Source organism: Cherax quadricarinatus, chromosome 15 (assembly GCF_038502225.1).
Source record: "Cherax quadricarinatus isolate ZL_2023a chromosome 15, ASM3850222v1, whole genome shotgun sequence".
Taxonomy (NCBI): domain Eukaryota; kingdom Metazoa; phylum Arthropoda; class Malacostraca; order Decapoda; family Parastacidae; genus Cherax; species Cherax quadricarinatus.
The window spans coordinates 1,449,794-1,470,736 of NC_091306.1; the positions used below are offsets into that span (position 1 = coordinate 1,449,794).

Here is a 20,943-nt window from a genome sequence, read left to right on the forward strand (position 1 = left end):
TATACTTGTGTATTTTTATTTCAGGAAGTGCCAAATCCTTGAGGGCCATTCAAGGAGTGGTGAAGGCTCGATCCTCCATTCAGTAACCCTAGCTCATCCTCTGACCAGCTAGACTGAATGTGTTAAATTTATTTAACATCTTTTCTAAATAAATTGGGATTTTCTCGTCTCTATTTCCCAAGTGGGAACAGATTCAAGTGATTTGAATCCGTTCCCACTTGGGAACTTGGGAATCTTCGCCTCTGATGTTATTAGGAGACTCTAACATGTAGGTCTGACAGTTGCGTTATAGTGTTACTATTGTAGTGTTGATAGAATTACCGACAATGTGTTAGGTAAGAGACCATATACCCTCGTATTGTTTGTGACAAAGTTCCTGGAAAGCTAAAATTTTCCACAATAAAAATGTAGCATTAATTGAACATGTTTCCTTTTACCTAACATAGTGTTACTATTGTTTCGAACGCTTTATACTTTAAAGTTCAAAATGAGAAACTTAGCAAAGAGACAGAGACAGACAGAGAGAGAGAGAGAGAGAGAGAGAGAGAGAGAGAGAGAGAGAGAGAGACAGAGACAGACAGACAGACAGAGATAGCTTGTCAATAAAGCTAGGGATCCTTAACCTAAACTTGTCAAACCCTGTGTATAAGAAAGAGAGAGAGAGAGAGAGTCCTCGTGACCACTCGGTCTTTGGACAGAGCTCTCATCAGCTGCCACAATCTCCGGCACGAAAATCCGATGAAGTGGGCGTGACGTCGAACAAGCTGGGAGAGGACGGGGAGGTGGAAGGGAAGACAGGAAGGGAGAAATGGAAGTGAGGAAGAGAAGGGAGGCGGGAAAATGAAGAAGAAAAGGGAGGAAGGGGACGATGCGATGTGAGGAAGTAATGAAGAGCCAGAGTGTGAGGAGTGAGGGAGTTCGATACTTGACGAAGATAAGTGAGCAGTGGCAGGGTAGGTGAGGGATGGGGTAGGAGACCCAAGGAGTGATAGTGGGGTTTGGATGAGAGGGGAGCCGAGGGAATGTGGGTAAGGGGGTCGTGAGGAGGGAAGTCTGGATAAGTGAGAGGTGGCGGAGGAGAGGTGGGGAGGAGAGATGGGGTGGTCGTTTCTACACAGGAGGCGTGGCACACGAAAGGCGACGATCCTTAATAAAATCAGTAAGCCCCTCCAGCTGGTAGGTTATTACTAGACACACCTGGTAGAGAGAACACTGATCTCTGAGGTGTTCACCCATCTCTCTCATCAGAGTAACTTCTCTCTTTCTCTTTCCTCATCTCATGTGTTTACTCTGTGTGCGTGTGCTCGCGGAGATGCGATATTATCTTTTTTTTTCAATTTTGCTAAATGGTTGTTTGTGAAGTTTGATATAAATTTACGAATTTAGTTCGTACGGATACTTAGGAGTGTTCTTACCTTCTGTGAAGCTGACGATGAATAAGAGGTTTTTACAGCGAGTTCTATTGAATTTGATATAACAGTACATGAACCATCTACTGTGAGTGTGAGTGATGTAACATTATGCGACCTCCACCGTGTCACAGTTTTATGTGATATTCTTCGATCTTTCTTCTGTGAGTGTGATTGTGTTAGATATATAAGTAATTTTAACTTTCTTTAGTGACTGTCAGCGTTTAATAAAAATATACATAATCTTTTCCTGTAAGTGTGACTATGTTTGATAATATAGGACTATCAGGGTAAGATAAACGTTTGTTTGTACAAAGAAAGAAACCCACTTGAAGCCAGAAAAATATGTAAGGGAATATCTATCTGTTTCGTCCTCCAGCTGTTGAAGAGGATCTTCAATGCCACGAAAACTCACAGAGCCGTAAACAAACACCCAAGTCAGTCAGTGAACAAACACCCAGGGTAGTGAAAAGAAACTCCCAGGGCAATTAACAAACACTCAGGGCGGTGAATCAGCACTCAGGGCCATGAACAAAAACCCAGGGCCATGAGTAAACTCCCATGGTCATGAATAAACACCCTTGCCATGAATAAACACCCATGGCCATGAATAAACACCCATGGCCATGAATAAACACAAATGATCATGAATAAACTCCCAGGGCAGTGAATCAGCACCCGGGTGGTAAAGAAATGCTAAGGGCTTTCAACAAACATCCAAGATAGTAAACAAACACCCAGGACTGTAAACAACACCCAGAGCCTTGAACAAACACCCAACCATTAAAAAAACAAAGCAGTAAAAAGCAGCTAGGCCCCTGGGCCCAGGATCCTGGGAGGTCAAAATATACAGATTCTCTATTATCTCCGTTTCTGTCTACATGTCGATTTTTGATCCGTGTGATAATGATAAGTGAACAACTTGCTCGTGTATACATTCATGAAAACTAATATTCGATAAATAAATCACATACATCTTGAAGGGGTCTCTCCTGATGTATTTCAAACTCTTTATCCAGCTGTCTCAAAACATGAATCTTCCTGATATGCCTAAGTTGACATATGTGACATTTAACTCGTTGAAGTTAACGTGTCGTTCAGCATGTTTAAGCTACTAATGTGTATGGCTTTAAACACGTTTTAGAGCGACGTACGTGATATCAAAAGCGTTTAATGTCTCCCACTCGCTGTTAAACACGTTCATTCTGACTTGCTGACATCAGTCGCGTTCGATCTGACGTACGTAATATCAAAAACATTCAATTTGAAGTAAGAAACAAAAAAAAATCATTTTGAGAGACATGCCATCGAACACGTTCAAGTAACGTAACTGGCTTCAAACACTTTTAAGATGATAATGACATCAGTCACGCTAAAATTGATATTCCTGACAAAAACACAGCATGAACGGTGTACAACGTGACATCACGTGAATAAATTTACTTACTTACTTACTTACTTACTTACTTAATGCCTCTCGGCTCCTCCCATTGACCTCAGAATCCTCACACACTTGGCCTCGTCTTTCCTTGCTAAAAATAATACTGGAAGCCACTGAGCGGGACATCGGTATTAATTTTAGTGTTACAATAATAACTGTTAAAAAATATTAACTATCAATAATATTATTAGTACTTGTGATTATACTACAGTGGCTATCTTTAACTTTTTTTTTTATCCCAGGGCAGAGTTGGTGTTCTAATTTAAGAAGGGAATTCTAAAACACGTCTCCTGAGAATCCATAAAGGAACCCCTGAGAAAACGCTGACAGAAAAGAGCTATAAAGCGTCAAGACAAAAGAGAGAGAGAGAGAGAAAGAAAGAGAGAGAGAGAGAGAGAGAGAGAGAGAGAGAGAGAGAGAGAGAGAGAGAGAGAGAGAGAAAGAGAGAGAGAGAGAGAGAGAGAGAGAGATCAGGTGTCGTCACTTGATGCTAAAAATACGTGTGTGGGTTATCTCTTAATAAGAGAAGATTTCGAGAGCGATAAAGCACAATTTTTTCTTGTGATTGTTTGTGGTTCAACCAAAAACAAAGAATAAATATGAAAATCGACGAAATAACAATACTTTAGTAATTTACTCAAGTGTTAACGTCAGTGAATAAAAATATATGTGGAATTAGAAAAGGGAGAAAATAAGAAGGTGGAGGATAAAAGAAACTTACACTTAATGTACAAATGTATCAAAGATTCAGAAGAAATGGCATGATAACAAAGGTTATGGTTGCATTGCACGATAATGCAAGGAATATTTAAAACGCACGATATCGAAAAGAACATTTAAATAATCGGGGAATTGATCAGTAACATAAAGAATATTTACATCATTCAGTAACATAAGGAATATCTAAATCATAGAGTCACATAAGGATTGCTTAAAAAAATATCTGGCAAGACTGCAGGTAAGTTTGATGCCAGATATGAGGAATAGAAATATGCAGGTAGAATCGACATCATTCACTGAGACAAACTCGCACACCTCATGGTGTGGGTCAAGGCTATACTCATTTTAACGGAGGATAAACCATACCACGTGTGGGGATAGAACCCGCGATCAGAGAGTCACAAAACTCCAGACCACCGCGTTAGCCACTGGACCAACTAGGTATATTTCTACACCATAGGAAGGTTAGCATAGGCACCACGGAGGATGACAGGGTAAGGAGAAATTCACTAGAAAGGGAAAGTAACACCACATAGAAAACTAAGGTGCTTTCATCCACGCAAAACTGCGCTCACATCATTTGCTAAGTAACAATCTCAGGCAAAGTTCCTTCCACACATGACTGATCTGGCTTATCATTTCCCGGTGTTCACTGCACATGACGTGACCTCTCCTGCCCCTCCACGTCTCAGGAATGTATATAATACTCAGTGGAAATTTTGTGTTTATTACCCCAGTCACCATTACTATTATTATTTTTAACATATTATACTAATATAAGTGAAATTCATTAAAACTGATTAATAACTGTTTTAGAGTAAAATTGAATTTTCTTCCATATCAACTGATATATAAATAGGATCTCGTTAGGAAGTCAGCGCTGAAGAGTATGATAAACCTCACTAAAAAACCATACCACGGGCGGGGATAGAACCAGCGATCAGAGAGTCTCCAAACTCTCTGATCGCGGGTTCTATCCCCGCCCGTGGTATGGTCTGTTTGCAATCGTGTCATTACGATTTCGTGAGTCATGTTGACGGCTTTGAGAGGACTTGAGCTAGAGTTCGTCACGGCCACGCTAGCTGGAGATTTGTCTGTAAAAACTTGCATTTGTGGTCACAGTGGTGCCTATGCTAACCTTCCTATGGTGCATAAATATACCTAGTTGGACGAATCTTATTGTGGCTAGCTGGTCCAGTGGCTAACGCGACAGTCTGGAGTTTTGAGATTCTCTGATCGCGGGTTCAATCCCCGCCCGTGGTATGGTTTGTTTGCAATAACTCAACTTCTCTAGGACTTGAGAGTGACTTTAAATGATCACATTTTAACTGTTTGCTAATTTACATAGACAATTTATTTATAAATCTCCAAAACTTTTCCATTAGTATAAATTTAGTTATTTGGACCAATAGCGAGTGAATCCTAAAACTCACGAAGAATGCGTAAGCCACTTTTACGATTTCGTGAGTCATGATGACGTCTACAAAATATAGATACGCAGATGTGCTCCTGCATCTAATTCATCACCCCAGTAATGTGTCGGGAGGGGGGAAGGAGTGTCGTAAATTCTGGCACAACAGGATAATGACCCGATACACGGGTAGGTAGTTCTCAGGTTCCTATAGTTCATTCAGAGGATGAATCATTCACTGATCTTAGTTACAAAAAAATACATCACGCAAAAGAAAAGACTAAGATAACGAACAATTAATAAACTACTACTTTTGTAAAAACTGAACACACATAACCAATAAACTATCACAGCGAGTTACCAACATCAATTAAAAATTCTATTAAACTTTCAGTTTCCCTGAAATTTCTACAGGCACCCAGGCAGTTAACATAAGAACATAAGAAAGGAGGAACACTGCAGCAGGCCTGTTGGCCCATACTAGGCAGGTCCTTTACAATTCATCCCACTAACAAAACATTTGACCAACCCAATTTTCAATGCCACCCAAGGTAAGACACATATGCAACAGTTAGGTATCTTTATTATGAAACGTTCCATAGTATGAAACAATATTGTTTCATACTATGGAACAATGCTCTTCTCCAGACTGAGGGACTGACCACCTCAAAACTTTAAGGGTGATGGACTGATTACATCGTCTTCAAGTATCTTCTGCTTCTATCAACTTTTCTGTACTTGACTGAAGAAGCCTACTGTGTAGGCGAAACGTTTCATAATAAAGATACCTAACTGTTGCATATGTGTCTTACCTAACAACCTGTCGGTATTTTATACCATTTTAATGTTCAATGTCACCCAAGAAATAAGCTCTGATGTGAAAGTCCCACTCAAATCCAACCCCTCCCACTCATGTACTTATCCAACCTAAATTTTAAACTACCCAAAGTCCTAGCCTCAATAACCCAACTAGGTAGACTGTTCCACTCATCAACTACCCTATTTCCAAACCAATACTTTCCTATGTCCTTTCTAAATCTAAACTTATCTAATTTAAATCCATTACTGCGGGTTCTCTCTTGGAGAGATATCCTCAAGACCTTATTAATATCCCCTTTATTAATACCTATCTTCCACTTATACACTTCGATCAGGTCTCCCCTCATTCTTCGTCTAACAAGTGAATGTAACTTAAGAGTCTTCAATCTTTCTTCATAAGGAAGATTTCTAATGCTATGTATTAATTTAGTCATCCTACGCTGAATGTTTTCTAACGAATTTATGTCCATTTTGTAATATGGAGACCAGAATTGAGCTGCATAATCTAGGTGAGGCCTTACTAATGATGTATAAAGCTGCAGTATGACCTCTGGACTTCTGTTGCTTACACTTCTTGATATAAATCCCAGTAATCTATTTGCCTTATTACGTACGCTTAGGCATTGCTGTCTTGGTTTAAGGTTGCTGCTTACCATAACCCCCAAGTCCTTTTCGCAATCTGTATGGCTAAGTTCTACATTATTTAACTTATAAGTACTAGGGTTATGGGCACTCCCAAGCTTCAGAACCTTGCATTTATCTACATTGAACTGCATCTGCCACTTTTCTGACCAAGAATAGAGTTTGTTTAAATCCTCCTGAAGTTCCATAACATCTACGTTTGAATCAATTATCCTACCTATCTTTGTGTCATCGGCGAATTTGCTCATATCACTAGTAATTCCCTCATCAAGATCATTGATATATATTATAAACAACAACGGGCCCAAGACTGTTTCCTGTGGAACGCCACTTGTTACAGATCCCCACTCGGATTAAACCCCATTTATGGACACTGCTTCCTGTCAGTGAGCCATGACTCGATCCACGAGAGCACTTTTCCCCCAATGCCATGAGCTGCCACTTTCTTTAACAGTCTATGGTGCGGAACTCTATCAAAAGCCTTACTAAAATCTAAGTAAATAATATCAAATTCTTTATCGTGGTCAACAGCCTCAAAAGCTTTACTGAAGAAAGTTAATAAATTAGTTAGACAAGACCGGCCTCTTGTGAATCCATGCTGAGTATCATTAATCAAGCTATGCTTATCGAGATGGCTTCTTATAATCTCAGCTATAATTGACTCTAGTAATTTGCCTACAGTTGAGGTCAGGCTTATTGGGCGGTAATTTGACGGTAACGACTTGTCCCCTGTTTTAAAAATAGGAATTACATTAGCCATCTTCCACATATCAGACACTACACCTGTTTGAAGAGATAAATTAAAAATATTAGTTAATGGTTCACAGAGTTCCATTTTGCATTCCTTAAGAACCCTTGAAAAAACCTCATCAGGACCCGGCGACTTATTTTGCTTCAGTCTGTCTATCTGCTTCACAACCATTTCACTAGTGACTGTGATGTTACATAATTTATCTTCTTCTAGCCCACTATAAAAATTAATTACTGGAATATTGTTAGTGTCTTCCTGTGTAAAAACTGAGAGAAAATAATTATTAAAAATCGAGCACATTTCATTCTCTTTGTCAGTAAGGTGCCTATAGTTATTTTTAAGGGGACCTATCTTATCTCTAACTTTTGTTCTATAGACCTGGAAAAAACTTTTTGGGTTAGTTTTAGAATCCCTAGCAATTTCATAGTCCCTTTTAGCTTTTCTTATCCCCTTTTTAATGTCCCTCTTAATGTCAATATACTGATTCATAAGATGACCCTCACCTCTTTTGATACGCCTATAAATTCTTTTCTTATGCCCTAGTAGATATTTGAGCCTATTATTCATCCATTTTGGGTCATTTCTATTTGATCTAATTTCTTTATATGGGATAAACGTTCTTTGAGCAGCATGTATAGTGTTCAGAAAACTGTCATATTGATATCTCACTTCGTTACCCCAGTCAACAGATGATAAGTGTTCTCTAAGCCCATCGTAATCTGCTAAGCGAAAATCTATCGTACTTCCATTCAATGCTAAATGTAATTGATTTGTGGTCGCTAGCACCCAGTTCCTCTGAAATTTCTAAATTATTAACAAGGGATTCATTGTTTGCCATAACTAAGTCAAGCAGGTTATTTCCCCTAGTAGGTTCTGTCACAAACTGCTTCAAAAAACAATCCTGAACTACTTCTAAGAAGTCGTATGATTCTAAATTCCCAGTCAAGAAATTCCAATCAATATGACTAAAGTTAAAGTCTCCTAGAATTACTACATTATCGTGCCATGTGGCCTTAACAATTTCCTCCCATAGTAGTCTCCCTTGTTAAAACCAGGTGGAAAATCTAAAAAAATCTAATCTAACGAATATAAAAACTACACAGGCAGTAGCTATCAGCAGCGGTTATTAAGTTCAACCTCTTGCTTTTCAGGTTTCACGAAGAACTCTTCAAAGAGTGAAAATGCACGCCCAGCGATGTCCAATGGCTAAACTTCGGGCAGCCAGCCAGCAGAGCCCAGAGGTCTTAGATCAAGCCACCAAGCATAAAAGTACCAAGACCAGCATCCTGCCTTCAGTGATCAAACGTGTCACCGAGAGAAAAAAGAAACATGAGAAGTTTCGTCGAGGTCAGCGAAACCATTCAGCCAGGAGCCAAGAGAGGCCTTCGTTCTTTCAGAAGCTGCATGGAGATGCCGCTTCATGTCTGCCGCCTCGACCTCAGATGTATAGTGATGACACTTGGAAGACAAACCAATGCAGAGTTGTTTCACCGGTGACACAACAGATATTCTACAGTGATGGTGCTCACAAGTTACTGCTGCTTACATCTGGAGATCAGCCTCTTATTTACAACGAGAACTGTGAAGTTCATGGCCGCAATAGCTCTCATTCCTCCAGTATGTCAAAGAGTGTGAGCTGCTCTTCTGCGGTTCATTCACAACCCAGGCAGAACGTCAGTGGCGAGCGGCTGAAGAACTGGCGTCGGAATTCTTTCACCTTCACAACAGCTAGTAAGGTTTACAATAACGCGACCGCTCGGAGGCACGTAGAAGCTACCCATCGATCGGTTTCTTTAGAACAAGATTTACAATGCTTGCCGTCAACAGCCAACCAAAAAAGAAATAAGCCCCGAAAATCAACCTCGGTGAGTTCCAGCCTTTCTTCTGCTGTGCCTTCATCAACTTCATTTATTAAAAGCGATGCTGCCTTCCATGAGGACCATAACAGAAGGTCGCACTTTAGGCGGGCATGGTCGCTCTTCTCCATAGCATGCAACGAGGTTGAAAAGGAGAAGCCTCCGCCCCAGAAAATCCTCCGGCAGCCGACGCGGCACGTTTATCGCAGAGGTATATCTGGCTTACCGATAGAGTGTACCAATAGACATATTATATTCTCTTGACAATTACGGTGCCATTTTTATTAAACGCGCACCGTCTGTGAAATACTTAGTAGGTGGGTGGAATGTTAAGAGGCTGTTAATTACATGACTGGAAAAGTTAACTTTCCACCGAAGTCTCATGTAGTTAATTAACCCCACAATTTCCTTATTGCAACGCCTACTTAATATATTTACTGATAATCTTCTCAAAGAACGTCCAACAAATAAAGCAAACAAAAAAGTTGTTTTAAACATAGAAATTGCATGCTGAAGTATTGTACAAATTCATTAATGTTTACTTAGCAAATTTGACAAATTAAAAAGTTGTCTAATAACACGAAGGCCAGTCACTAATGTTTTGTTCGTTGACAGTAATACCAGAGGCAGTACAGATGTTCAGAACCTCGTTGTTCAACATATCGTTCAACATATCTCTCACTGGACCTTACGGTTTTTACTTACGAATGGAGGAGGACTCGAACGGAGGTTCTTGCATGTAACAGGTCCATCGCTGTCCCGAAGAATGAAGCTTACAATAGGGTGGTTTCATAAAGAGCACATCTGTGACAAGTTTGTATCAACATGATCAACTGAGACCCTCCTGTCTCATCCCACACCCCTAGAAGATTCCATGGTAATTTTGTTCTTATAACCCTCTAAGCCAACTATTCCAATAACTCAAGATAAGTGGTAATGAACGATTATCAAGGACCACAGTTCGATCCCCCGTCCATTCTTCTGTTTAATCGTTGATAGTCGTTCATTATGACTATATGGCTGTGAAGAGCTTGAAAACAGATATACCATGGAAGCTTCCGGGGATATGAGAAGCGACAGTAAGGTTACAGTTAGTGCCGCTGAGACAAACATCATGGAAGTGCTGTTTGTAAAGCCATCCTTTTGTAAGCTTTGTGGCTCAGTGGTGCAGAGTTGGGCCTGTTGGAGTGTGAGACTGAGACTGGTAATATCTCTGAAGGAACTCGGAAAACAATGTATGATAGGGTGGCAACGTGACTGTTGGTGAAGCTTGTGTGTACACATCTGCAAAGACAACTAAGGTGCAAGTGATGGTGAATGTGATTTCGTTCTTTTAATATCCCTACCTAGGTTATATTTATTATTAAATTCATAGGTAGGCGCTTAACCCGTATGGGATCACACAGCGTCTGAAGACTCTGAGGGAATTAGGTTCGATTTGGGAAGAGGGTAGCTTTAAGTCCTTGGATCAGGAACCCATCACCTGTATCAAGGTACGTCCTTCGAAGTACAGGCTGGAATGGTTAGGTATATTGTTTATAAGATTTTATTCCATCTGCATCCTGAAAATATTAGATTCAGCTTGAAGTGCATTCAGAATTTTTAAATAGGATTCTTCACCAGCATAGAGATATAGACTAATATAAATATATCTCATAAATTCATAATTTCTCAATAAAGGTTTCAAGTATTAAAAATGAATTCTTTAGTGTATTTTAATTACCCTAAATACTGTTATTTCAGCTGTACCAAAAAATTGCCAATTTCAAAAATTTCTTCATAAATATATTGAGTTTTTTTTTTGGGGGGGCTCTTCATTGTATAGTAAAATGGACTGAACTCTTAAACCGTGATGCACTATATACGTGGGCCAGAGCGTAGTACTGAGGTGGGCAATAACCAATACCCGGACCAGTGCGTGCCCAGAGAGAGAGAGAGAGAGAGAGAGAGAGAGAGAGAGAGAGAGAGAGAGAGAGAGAGAGAGAGAGAGAGAGAGGACAATAACCAGCACCCTGACCAACAGTGTCCTGTACGGTAAAAACGGTTATCACACCTTTTACTAGAGTGTGGCTCGGCGGGGCTGAAAGGGAATCAGAAAATGGTCAGGAAATTACCAAAACCCATTATCCTAGACTAGAATGTGGTTTAGGTAACCAGTGCAATGGACCAGTGTGGTCTGGGATGTGAGGTAAGGTGGCCAGTAACTAGGGCACTGGACCAGTGTGGTCTGGGAGGGGATAAGAGGGCCAATAATCAATGCACTGGACCAGTGTGGCCTGGGAGGGGATAAGAGGGCCAATAATCAATGCACTGGACCAGTGTGGCCTGGGAGGGGATAAGATGGCCAATAACCAGTGCACTGGACCAGTGTGGCCTGGGAGGGGATAAGATGGCCAATAACCAGTGCACTGGACCAGTGTGGCCTGGGAGGGGATAAGATGGCCAATAACCAGTGCACTGGACCAGTGTGGCCTGGGAGGGGAAAGAGGGCCAATAACCAGTGCACTGGACCAGTGTGGCCTGGGAGGGGAAAGAGGGCCAATAATCAGTGCACTGGACCAGTGTGGCCTGGGAGGGGAAAGAGGGCCAATAACCAGTGCACTGGACCAGTGTGGCCTGGGAGGGGAAAGAGGGCCAATAATCAGTGCACTGGACCAGTGTGGCCTGGGAGGGGATAAGATGGCCAATAACCAGTGCACTGGACCAGTGTGGCCTGGGAGAGGAAAGAGGGCCAATAACCAGTGCACTGGACCAGTGTGGCCTGGGAGGGGAAAGAGGGCCAATAACCAGTGCACTGGACCAGTGTGGCCTGGGAGGGGATAAGATGGCAATAACCAGTGCACTGGACCAGTGTGGCCTGGGAGGGGATAAGATGGCCAATAACCAGTGCACTGGACCAGTGTGGCCTGGGAGGGGATAAGAGGGCCAATAACCAGTGCACTGGACCAGTGTGGCCTGGGAGGGGATAAGAGGGCCAATAACCAGTGCACTGGACCAGTGTGGCCTGGGAGGGGAAAGAGAGCCAATAACCAGTGCACTGGACCAGTGTGGCCTGGGAGGGGATAAAAGGGCCAATAACCAGTGCACTGGACCAGTGTGGCCTGGGAGGGGATAAGAGGGCCAATAACCAGTGTACTGGACCAGTGTGGCCTGGGAGGGGAAAGAGAGCCAATAACCAGTGCACTGGACCAGTGTGGCCTGGGAGGGGATAAGAGGGCCAATAACCAGTGCACTGGACCAGTGTGGCCTGGGAGGGGATAAGAGGGCCAATAACCAGTGCACTGGACCAGTGTGGCCTGAGAGGGGATAAGAGGGCCAATAACCAGTGCACTGGACCAGTGTGGCCTGAGAGGGGATAAGAGGGCCAATAACCAGTGCACTGGACCAGTGTGGCCTGAGAGGGGATAAGAGGGCCAATAACCAGTGCACTGGACCAGAATATGGCTGAAGGAACAAACAGTACCCTGAACTAGTGTATATTCGGAGTGAGGTTAATGTAAAGAACACTGCCGTAACGCTATTAATCACTTTCAGCTAATTTCTTTTTTTTTTTAACTGCGCTAGTGTTATTATTTGCAGATATTGTCACGAATTATTTTATCTTGAGGTACAGCTCCTTCCTTTTCCTCCGAGACTCCTGCAAGACTCGGTAACTACTGCACAGGCGCCACAACAATATCGCCACACTGAATCAGTGGCGCCTTCACCATGTCAAGACAGTGAGTATCTTGGCTGGAAGACATGTTTATCTGGAGAGAGTTCCGGGGGTCAACGCCCCCGCGGCCCGGTCTGTGACCAGGCCTCCTTAGGTCAGTGTTCCAGGATGCGACCCACACCAGTCGACTAACACCCAGGTACCCATTTTACTGATGGGGAACATAGACAACAGGTGGAAAGAAACACGTCCAATGTTTCTACTCTGGCTGGGAATCGAACCCAGGCCCTCACCGTGTGAAGCGAGAGCGTTAACCACCAGGCCACCAGACGGTTTGCCTCAGCCTGTCGCCCACGTTGTACTAATTAGGTTAGGTTAGGTAAGGTTCGTCAGGAAACAGGACAAATGTTTCTTAACGCGGGTCTTAGATGATGACCCGCCATTGGAGCTTTTGGTCATCTGACCGAGGCCTTCCGCTGGCTTACTGGTCCACCCCTTTAAAAATTATGGTCAGTTATAACCATTTAGTTATTACGTTGTACTGGATTTATTATTAAGATTATTTTTACTAAGCACCATCAAATCCTGTATTGTTCTTACATCGCCTGGGTAATGCCATGAAATATGATTTGATCTAAGGAGAGTGTAGATCCAATTTCTTGGATCAAGAGCCCTTCACTGGCATCAAGGCACCACCCCTGAGCGTAATTGGATATATACTGATATTGCATCTATTCTTGACGTTTCAATCGCTTTAAATTTTTTCGTCGATAACGTGAACTCTCTTCGTGAAGAGATAAAATGCAATTATATCCGATTAGATCTAACATGCTCGGTACTGAACGAGCAATTTACTGACCCACGGTTCAATTCCACGACGAATTTAGAGGGTTTAGAGCAATCTATATAGTGTTCGGCGACTAATGGTGAGGGTAATATTTTGTACCATCGTTTAATAGAAATTCATCGTCTCGTATTACGTCATCATATTGCACAGGTTTGTCTGTATTTTCTCTTAGAGTATCACCTATTTTTTTCCTTTCCCATTTATTTTTAAGACAAAATCTATACAGAGTTCCCTTCTTTAATTAATATTTCTCTGAACTTTTCTGTGGCTTCTCAGTCCTTTTTTTGAAAGACCTCTTTTTTGAGTTCATTAAAGTGAGACTTTGAGAAGAGTGCAATGATAATTTTTCAACATGGAAAGCATGTAAGTCACTCGTTGACAGGTTCACAGACTGGAAGGGAAATAAAAGTTTTTTGAAGCTGCCATAATTCCATTTTGCAATATGCTAATGAACTCTAAGTAAGCAGGAACACAGCTTCTTATTTCATCAGATGTAGACTTGCTCGTGGCAGAGGAATCTGCCATGAGAATGGTGAGTACCGCGTAAACAAAACGACTTTAGCATGGTCACAGACCGGGCCGCGGGGGCGTTGACCCCCGGAACTCTCTCCAGGTAAACTCTCCAGGTAAACGACCAACTTTCTGAGTTGTCGTAAACATCGACGTTTCCACTGTGTTGCTGTTTCGATGATAGGTCGTAAGAGGTTCAAAGTCTGATAACAAGTGGGGTCACTGTGGCTGCATGTCTCCAGTACACCACCGGTCAAGAATAATTTCTTCCCTAAAATAAAGAAAATAACTTTCAATATATATATACATATATATACATATATATATATATATATATATATATATATATATATATATATATATATATATATATATATATATATATATATATATATATATATATATATATATATATATATATATATATATATATAAACAGACTCTTTTACTTAATATATCTTTGCGTTATTATTTTCTCTAGGTGACCCTCTTAAGGAAGGTTCTTTGATGAGGGTGAGAGGTTCTTGATCTTATTATTATTATATGTATTTTTATTTCTTACATTAGATTATATATTCGTTGAAGAATTAAACATATGCGCAACAACTGGGTATTATTATTTAGTAGACGTTTCGCCAACCAGTGGCTCTATCCCGCCTACCAGTGACAATGCCTTCATCTCATCTAACTCCAGTACATAAGCCCGCTTTTTCCTGCCTGTGATTAAGATTAATCAAGACTGCGGTATTGAACACCTTCTCCTAAGCTGAGGGACTGATCACCTCATCTTCTACCTCTCCAATCTTCTATATTGTAAACTGAAAAGGCCACTGCTGGGCGAAACGTCTACTAAATAAAGATTTCAAGTTGTTGTGCATGTGTCTAATTCTTCAACTCTCGGTTTTCTAAACCACTGATGTTTGGATTATATATTCCTGGGGAAGCTCTAAATCCGCCGGAGTTCTCGAGCGCCCAGGGAGTGTGATGGACGTGGGTAATCAGGTTCGATCCGTAGAAAGAGCCGATAAATAGGTAAAACAAGTGTGCAACACTTAGGTGTCTTTAGTGTCGCAACTTTTCGACTGTGCTGCAAATTTCTTTAGTCGAATACAAACAATTATAACACTGAAGACAGAGTTATAATCTCCCAGATTCGACTGAAGATGTCTACCGCACAGGTGAAACGTTTCAACAGTAAAGATGCCTGTTACAAATATGTCTTACTCATCAACTCTTAATGCGAAAGAGACGGTACTCCAATTCCTTAGCAAAGGCGCCACTCACTATCATCAAGGCCCCCGTCCATGAAGGTTCATCATTTTGGGTTAATACAGCTTCCTCGTATTATCTCTCTCCACTGTTCTGATTTTTTTCTTCTGCCTTTCCTTGCCATTATCCTCAGTTTCTTTTGTAGTTTTGCCTCCTAATATTGCCTCATATTCTTGCCATTAACATACCCACAACAAAGGAGGCAGTGCCTTCGTTGTCTCTGGGTCTTCATCAGGAAGACAATACCATCATCAAGAAACAAAGGGCTTTCTGGCTCTCTCTCTTGGGCTAGCGGGAAAAATGGACGCCACAATTACAGGAATTCCTACGGTTTATCAGAAAAAAAACATTTTTGTTCTCTATTACAGGAATTTCTTTGGTGTCTGAGTCCAAGTAGTTTGAAAGGTACTAGTCCAAAAAGTTTGAAAGGCATGAGTCCATTAAGTTTGAAGCACAGGAGTTCAAGAGGTTTCAAGCGCACGAGTCCAGGAAATTTGAAGTGAACGAATCCAGGAAATTTGAAGGGCATGAGTCCAGGAAGTGTAAAGAACAAGAGCATAAGAAGTCTTTGGGACACAGGCCCAGGAAATCTTGAAAACACGAGCCCAGGAAATTTGGATTGCACGAATCCAAGGAGTTCAGAGGACACGAGCCCAAGAAGTCTGGAAGACACGAGCCCAGGAAATGTGGAAATGTAGATCGTCAGTGTTAGATGAACTGCGTAAAACAGTGCTATAGGTTTTTCTTGTTAAAAGGAGTTATCCATCTAAGAGGCATCGTACGTTAAAGACGAAAGCGCAGGAGTTGTGCATAAGTAAAAGAGGAGGTTGAAATCAAGTTCACATGTATAGAGGTATGAAGAAACCACGAGTCACGAGATAGGACAGTGAAAAACATTGCCTACATATAAAACGAATATGTACAAGTACGAATACATAAACTACATCACCTTGATTAAATTTGTTTCTTTGAGAAAGTGAATCAGAGAGTTGAAGACAAATGGATAGCTGTCGTGGAGGAGAGACTCAGATAAGGACGGGGGGTGTTTCCGTTCACAGAGATGAAGGAAAGCACACCGAGGAAGGGTGTAGACAGGACAGGATGTGAGGAACGGTGAGGAAACTGCTGCAGGAACACTCTGGGAGTGGGTATATTGACCTCCGAGACGAGGATGAGGTGAGTGAGGTCATTATATTTGAGGCGGAGACGAGAGAAGACGACTTCATCATGTTGTCTGGTGCGACAGAAGTAGGCAAGTCTGCGATGAAGGGCTTAAATTTGCTCGGTATTACCAGGCTGGTTCACTGAATTTGCCACATGTGTAGAGTGATTTCTTACCCAAAGAAAGCAGTTGCCCCGGCTACTGTGGGAGCTAAGAAAATCGCACAAGCTCCGAGGCAGATTTTGCAGCATATCTGCTGGCTCACTGACAAAAGTGTTACGGTGGCCACATACTCAGATTAAGGTGATGGGCATGACATAAAAGTTTACCATATTAATAATATTACCTAGTAACTCATGAGAGACAGTGACTCCAGTCTGTACAGCCGACTGCAGATAATATAACAAATACAGCAAAACTGACCTGGTTTTGAAGAACTGCATAATCTATGGCTCAGGCAACAGCAAAGAGTTTAGCAGTAAAGACAGATGTTTGATGGAGATAAATGGTATAAAATACCGACAATATGGAAAGAGAGAGAGAGAAAGAGAGAGTTGGGAAAGAGGAGAGGAAAGAGAAATGCTGAAATCGTCCTTGCTTGAGTCAAAGAAAGAATAGCTTTTAGCTGCAGGAGCCTGCTGAGAGAATCTGATCTTATTATAGCACTTCTGAACGGTTGAGGAAACCACGTGATAGAAGATCACACAGAAATGGAAAATGGGATGTAGGCTTTCACTCCATTACAATATTATTTTCGAAAAACTGCTCAGCAACCTTGGATGGAGACTATAAAAGAAGCAATATATATATATATATATATATATATATATATATATATATATATATATATATATATATATATATATATATATATATATATATATATATATATATATATATATATATATATATATATATATATATATATATATGTCGTGCCGAATATGTAAAACTGGTCAATTAGCAAGAACTCATTTAAAATTAAGTCCTTTCTGAAATTTTCTCTTATACGTTTAAAGATATATTTTTTCATTAATGTTAATGTAAAAATTCTTAATTTTGCATCAAAAGAATCTTAAAAAACTTACCTAACCTTATTATAACAAGAGCAATTTATTTTAGCCTAACCCAACTAAATATATTTTAGATTTGTTTACAATAATTTAATACTAAACAAACACAGTGAAATATATTTTTATCGTTAGGTTCAGAATGATTTTGGCGAAATTATTGCATACACAAATTTTCACTTGTCCTATATGGCAAGATGAGCGTTGCTATTTAAGCCAAGATCGCAAGTTCTGCCTATTCGGCACGACATATATATATATATATATATATATATATATATATATATATATATATATATATATATATATATATATATATATATATATATATATATATATATATATATATTACTTTTATGCACAACATTGTTATGAATATATATGAAAATAAGAAGTATAATGAAATATACGAAATATATTATATATTTTTCAAACGTGAACTGATATATTGCAAACATTTTACGGTATAATACATTCTGTGTGAACTTGAGCGAGAACACTCTGATACACCTGCTCTCTGATACACCTGCTCTCTGATACACCTGCTCTCTGATACACCTGCTCTCTGATACACCTGCTCTCTGATACACCTGCTCTCTGATACACCTGCACTCTGATACACCTGCACTCTGATACACCTGCTCTCTGATACACCTACACTCTGATACACCTACACTCTGATACACCAACACTCTGATACACCTACACTCTGATACACCTGCACTCTGATACACCTACACTCTGATACACCTACACTCTGATACACCTACACTCTGATACACCTACACTCTGATACACCTACACTCTGATACACCTACACTCTGATACACCAACACTCTGATACACCTGCACTCTGATACACCAACACTCTGATGCACCTACACTCTGATACACCTACACTCTGATACATCTACACTCTGATACACCTACACTCTGATGCACCTACACTCTGATACACCTACACTCTGATACACCTGCACTCTGATACACCTACACTCTGATACACCAACACTCTGATACACCAACACTCTGATACATCTACACTCTGATACACCTACACTCTGATACACCTACACTCTGATACACCTACACTCTGATACACCTGCACTCTGATACACCTACACTCTGATACACCTACACTCTGATACACCTACACTCTGATACACCTACACTCTGATACACCTACACTCTGATACACCTGCACTCTGATACACCTACACTCTGATACACCTACACTCTGATACACCTACACTCTGATACACCTACACTCTGATACACCTGCACTCTGATACACCTACACTCTGATACACCTACACTCTGATACACCTACACTCTGATACACCTACACTCTGATACACCTACACTCTGATACACCTGCACTCTGATACACCTACACTCTGATACACCTACACTCTGATACACCTACACTCTGATACACCTACACTCTGATACACCTACACTCTGATACACCTACACTCTGATACACCTACACTCTGATACACCTGCACTCTGATACACCTACACTCTGATACACCTACACTCTGATACACCTACACTCTGATACACCTACACTCTGATACACCTGCACTCTGATACACCTACACTCTGATACACCTACACTCTGATACACCTGCACTCTGATACACCTGCATTCTGATACACCTACACTCTGATACACCTACACTCTGATACACCTACACTCTGATACACCTAAACCAGCATAATCACCCACCTATGACTATGAAATGACTTCCGTACATTTAAGTGGTGACACCTGATACCTCACTGACTCTCACACACTTACCAAGTGACCACCTTCCAATACCTGCAGTGGTACACTCAACGACCACCTGCCTCACTCTCCACATTTACCTAAGTACCACATACCTACACCCTTCCAGTTACCTACCCTCCAGCCCCGCACTCACCCGGTGAGCACCTACCTAACGACCACTTACACTTAGCGGCCGTCTCACCAAGACCAGCTGAAGACTAGCAGGACGCCCGGATGGCGTCGACGTAGTGTATCTTAGTGGCTGTGTATGGCTGCGTCAGCCACTCCGTCAGTGTGTCCAGGTTTACCTCGGCCACCCGCAACACAGCTCGCTGCAAGAGAATTTAAGATTATTATTATAATTAAGGGGAAGCGCTAAATTCATAGGGTTCATACAGTGCCTGAGGAATGGGAGGTGATATGTTTTGATCCAAAGGGAAGGGATCGCTAATTCAGTTCAACATGAACGCCTCACCAGCATCAAGGTACTGCACTGGACCTTTCTAGATAGGTACTCTGTTCTTTTGTTCTTTTCCAGTATCAAGATCACCTTGTTGCTGGGGAAGGGTTCTTGATCCAAACAATTAGAGCTGCCGTCCCCTTTCTGGATCAAACCTAATACCTCCCCTTCCTCTCCGCGGGTTTGTGGGGTCTAATAAGGTTGTAAAACTATGTTCGTTGATTTTTTTAAATGCTCTATTTTTCTAGAGAAAATCTACCACACATTAGATTTTTTTGGTTTATCTTTCATTGTTGTACGATTTTGCTATGGTGTAGGCAAATTTAATTTGTTAAAGACGACTTTTTAAGAGTACTCAGTAATAAATGATGAGATATGGACAATATTTTTACAACACCTTTTGTCACTCTGAAATATTGGTAATGTGCACCACGTAGATTTTTTTTTTTAATGAGGGAAGCGTTAACTAAACAAGTAGGAACCAAACATTGCTTTGAGGAATGATAGGCAATCAGATTCACTTCAAGGTAAGAAAGGATAACTTCATTTATTTAGATCAAGAGCTCTTCACCGGCATTAAAACACCTTCCTTCAGTGGAATGTAATCCATAATCCAGTACGTTTATAACATTGTATGATGAAAGTCGATGCAGGAGCAGGTTCGAAGTTCCCACAATGGTATTTGACAGACTGATATATTTACGATATTGTCCAATGTCAGTCTGCAATTTCTGAGTGCGGTATATGCGTATGGAATATGATATTAGAATTATCAGAGGAGAGAATTAGAGATAGAGAGAGAGAGAGAGAGAGAGAGAGAGAGAGATTGATAAAATTCAAGGCATTTGTCGAGTGAACAATCAAATTCTTCTCTGTGTTCTACAGCTGTATTGTTTAATAAGGCTTTCGTAGGTCCAGTATTTTTAATGAGATGAGGCAGATAACAGATCATAACTTCTGAATTAATTAATGTAATTCTTACTTAGCCTTCTTCCCACAGAACCCTCGTGACAGAGGAGGAATTGAATGAAAGAGATACATCGCATATTAATTAACTAGTCTTGTCAGTATTAAATACGCCCTGAAGAACAAAAACTACTCTATCTGGAACAATTCTCAGTAAATCCACAAATAATTTACTGATAGA

At 40.8% G+C, this 20,943-nt stretch overlaps 1 protein-coding gene across 3 annotated transcripts; it reads left to right on the top strand.

Moving 5' to 3' along the window:
* Positions 1–1,178: 1,178 nt before the first annotated feature.
* Positions 1,179–10,709, top strand: LOC138850934 (uncharacterized). Of its 3 annotated transcripts, none has more exons than XM_070085085.1 (2): positions 1,179–1,573; positions 8,345–10,709. In XM_070085085.1, the coding sequence occupies exon 2, from the start codon at positions 8,375–8,377 to the stop codon at positions 9,311–9,313; it is 939 nt and encodes a 312-aa protein (XP_069941186.1). In that variant the 5' UTR covers positions 1,179–1,573; positions 8,345–8,374; the 3' UTR covers positions 9,314–10,709. The 3 variants fall into 3 exon arrangements, with proteins under 3 accessions (XP_069941186.1, XP_069941188.1, XP_069941189.1); XM_070085087.1 differs by having other exon boundaries at positions 1,195–1,249; XM_070085088.1 differs by lacking the exon at positions 1,179–1,573 and adding an exon at positions 2,694–3,808.
* The last annotated feature ends 10,234 nt before the right edge of the window (positions 10,710–20,943 follow it).

Excerpts from the sequence above, each read along its gene's own strand:
- LOC138850934 (XM_070085085.1), top strand. The coding sequence starts at position 8,375 with ATGCACGCCCAGCGATGTCCAATGGCTAAACTTCGGGCAGCCAGCCAG.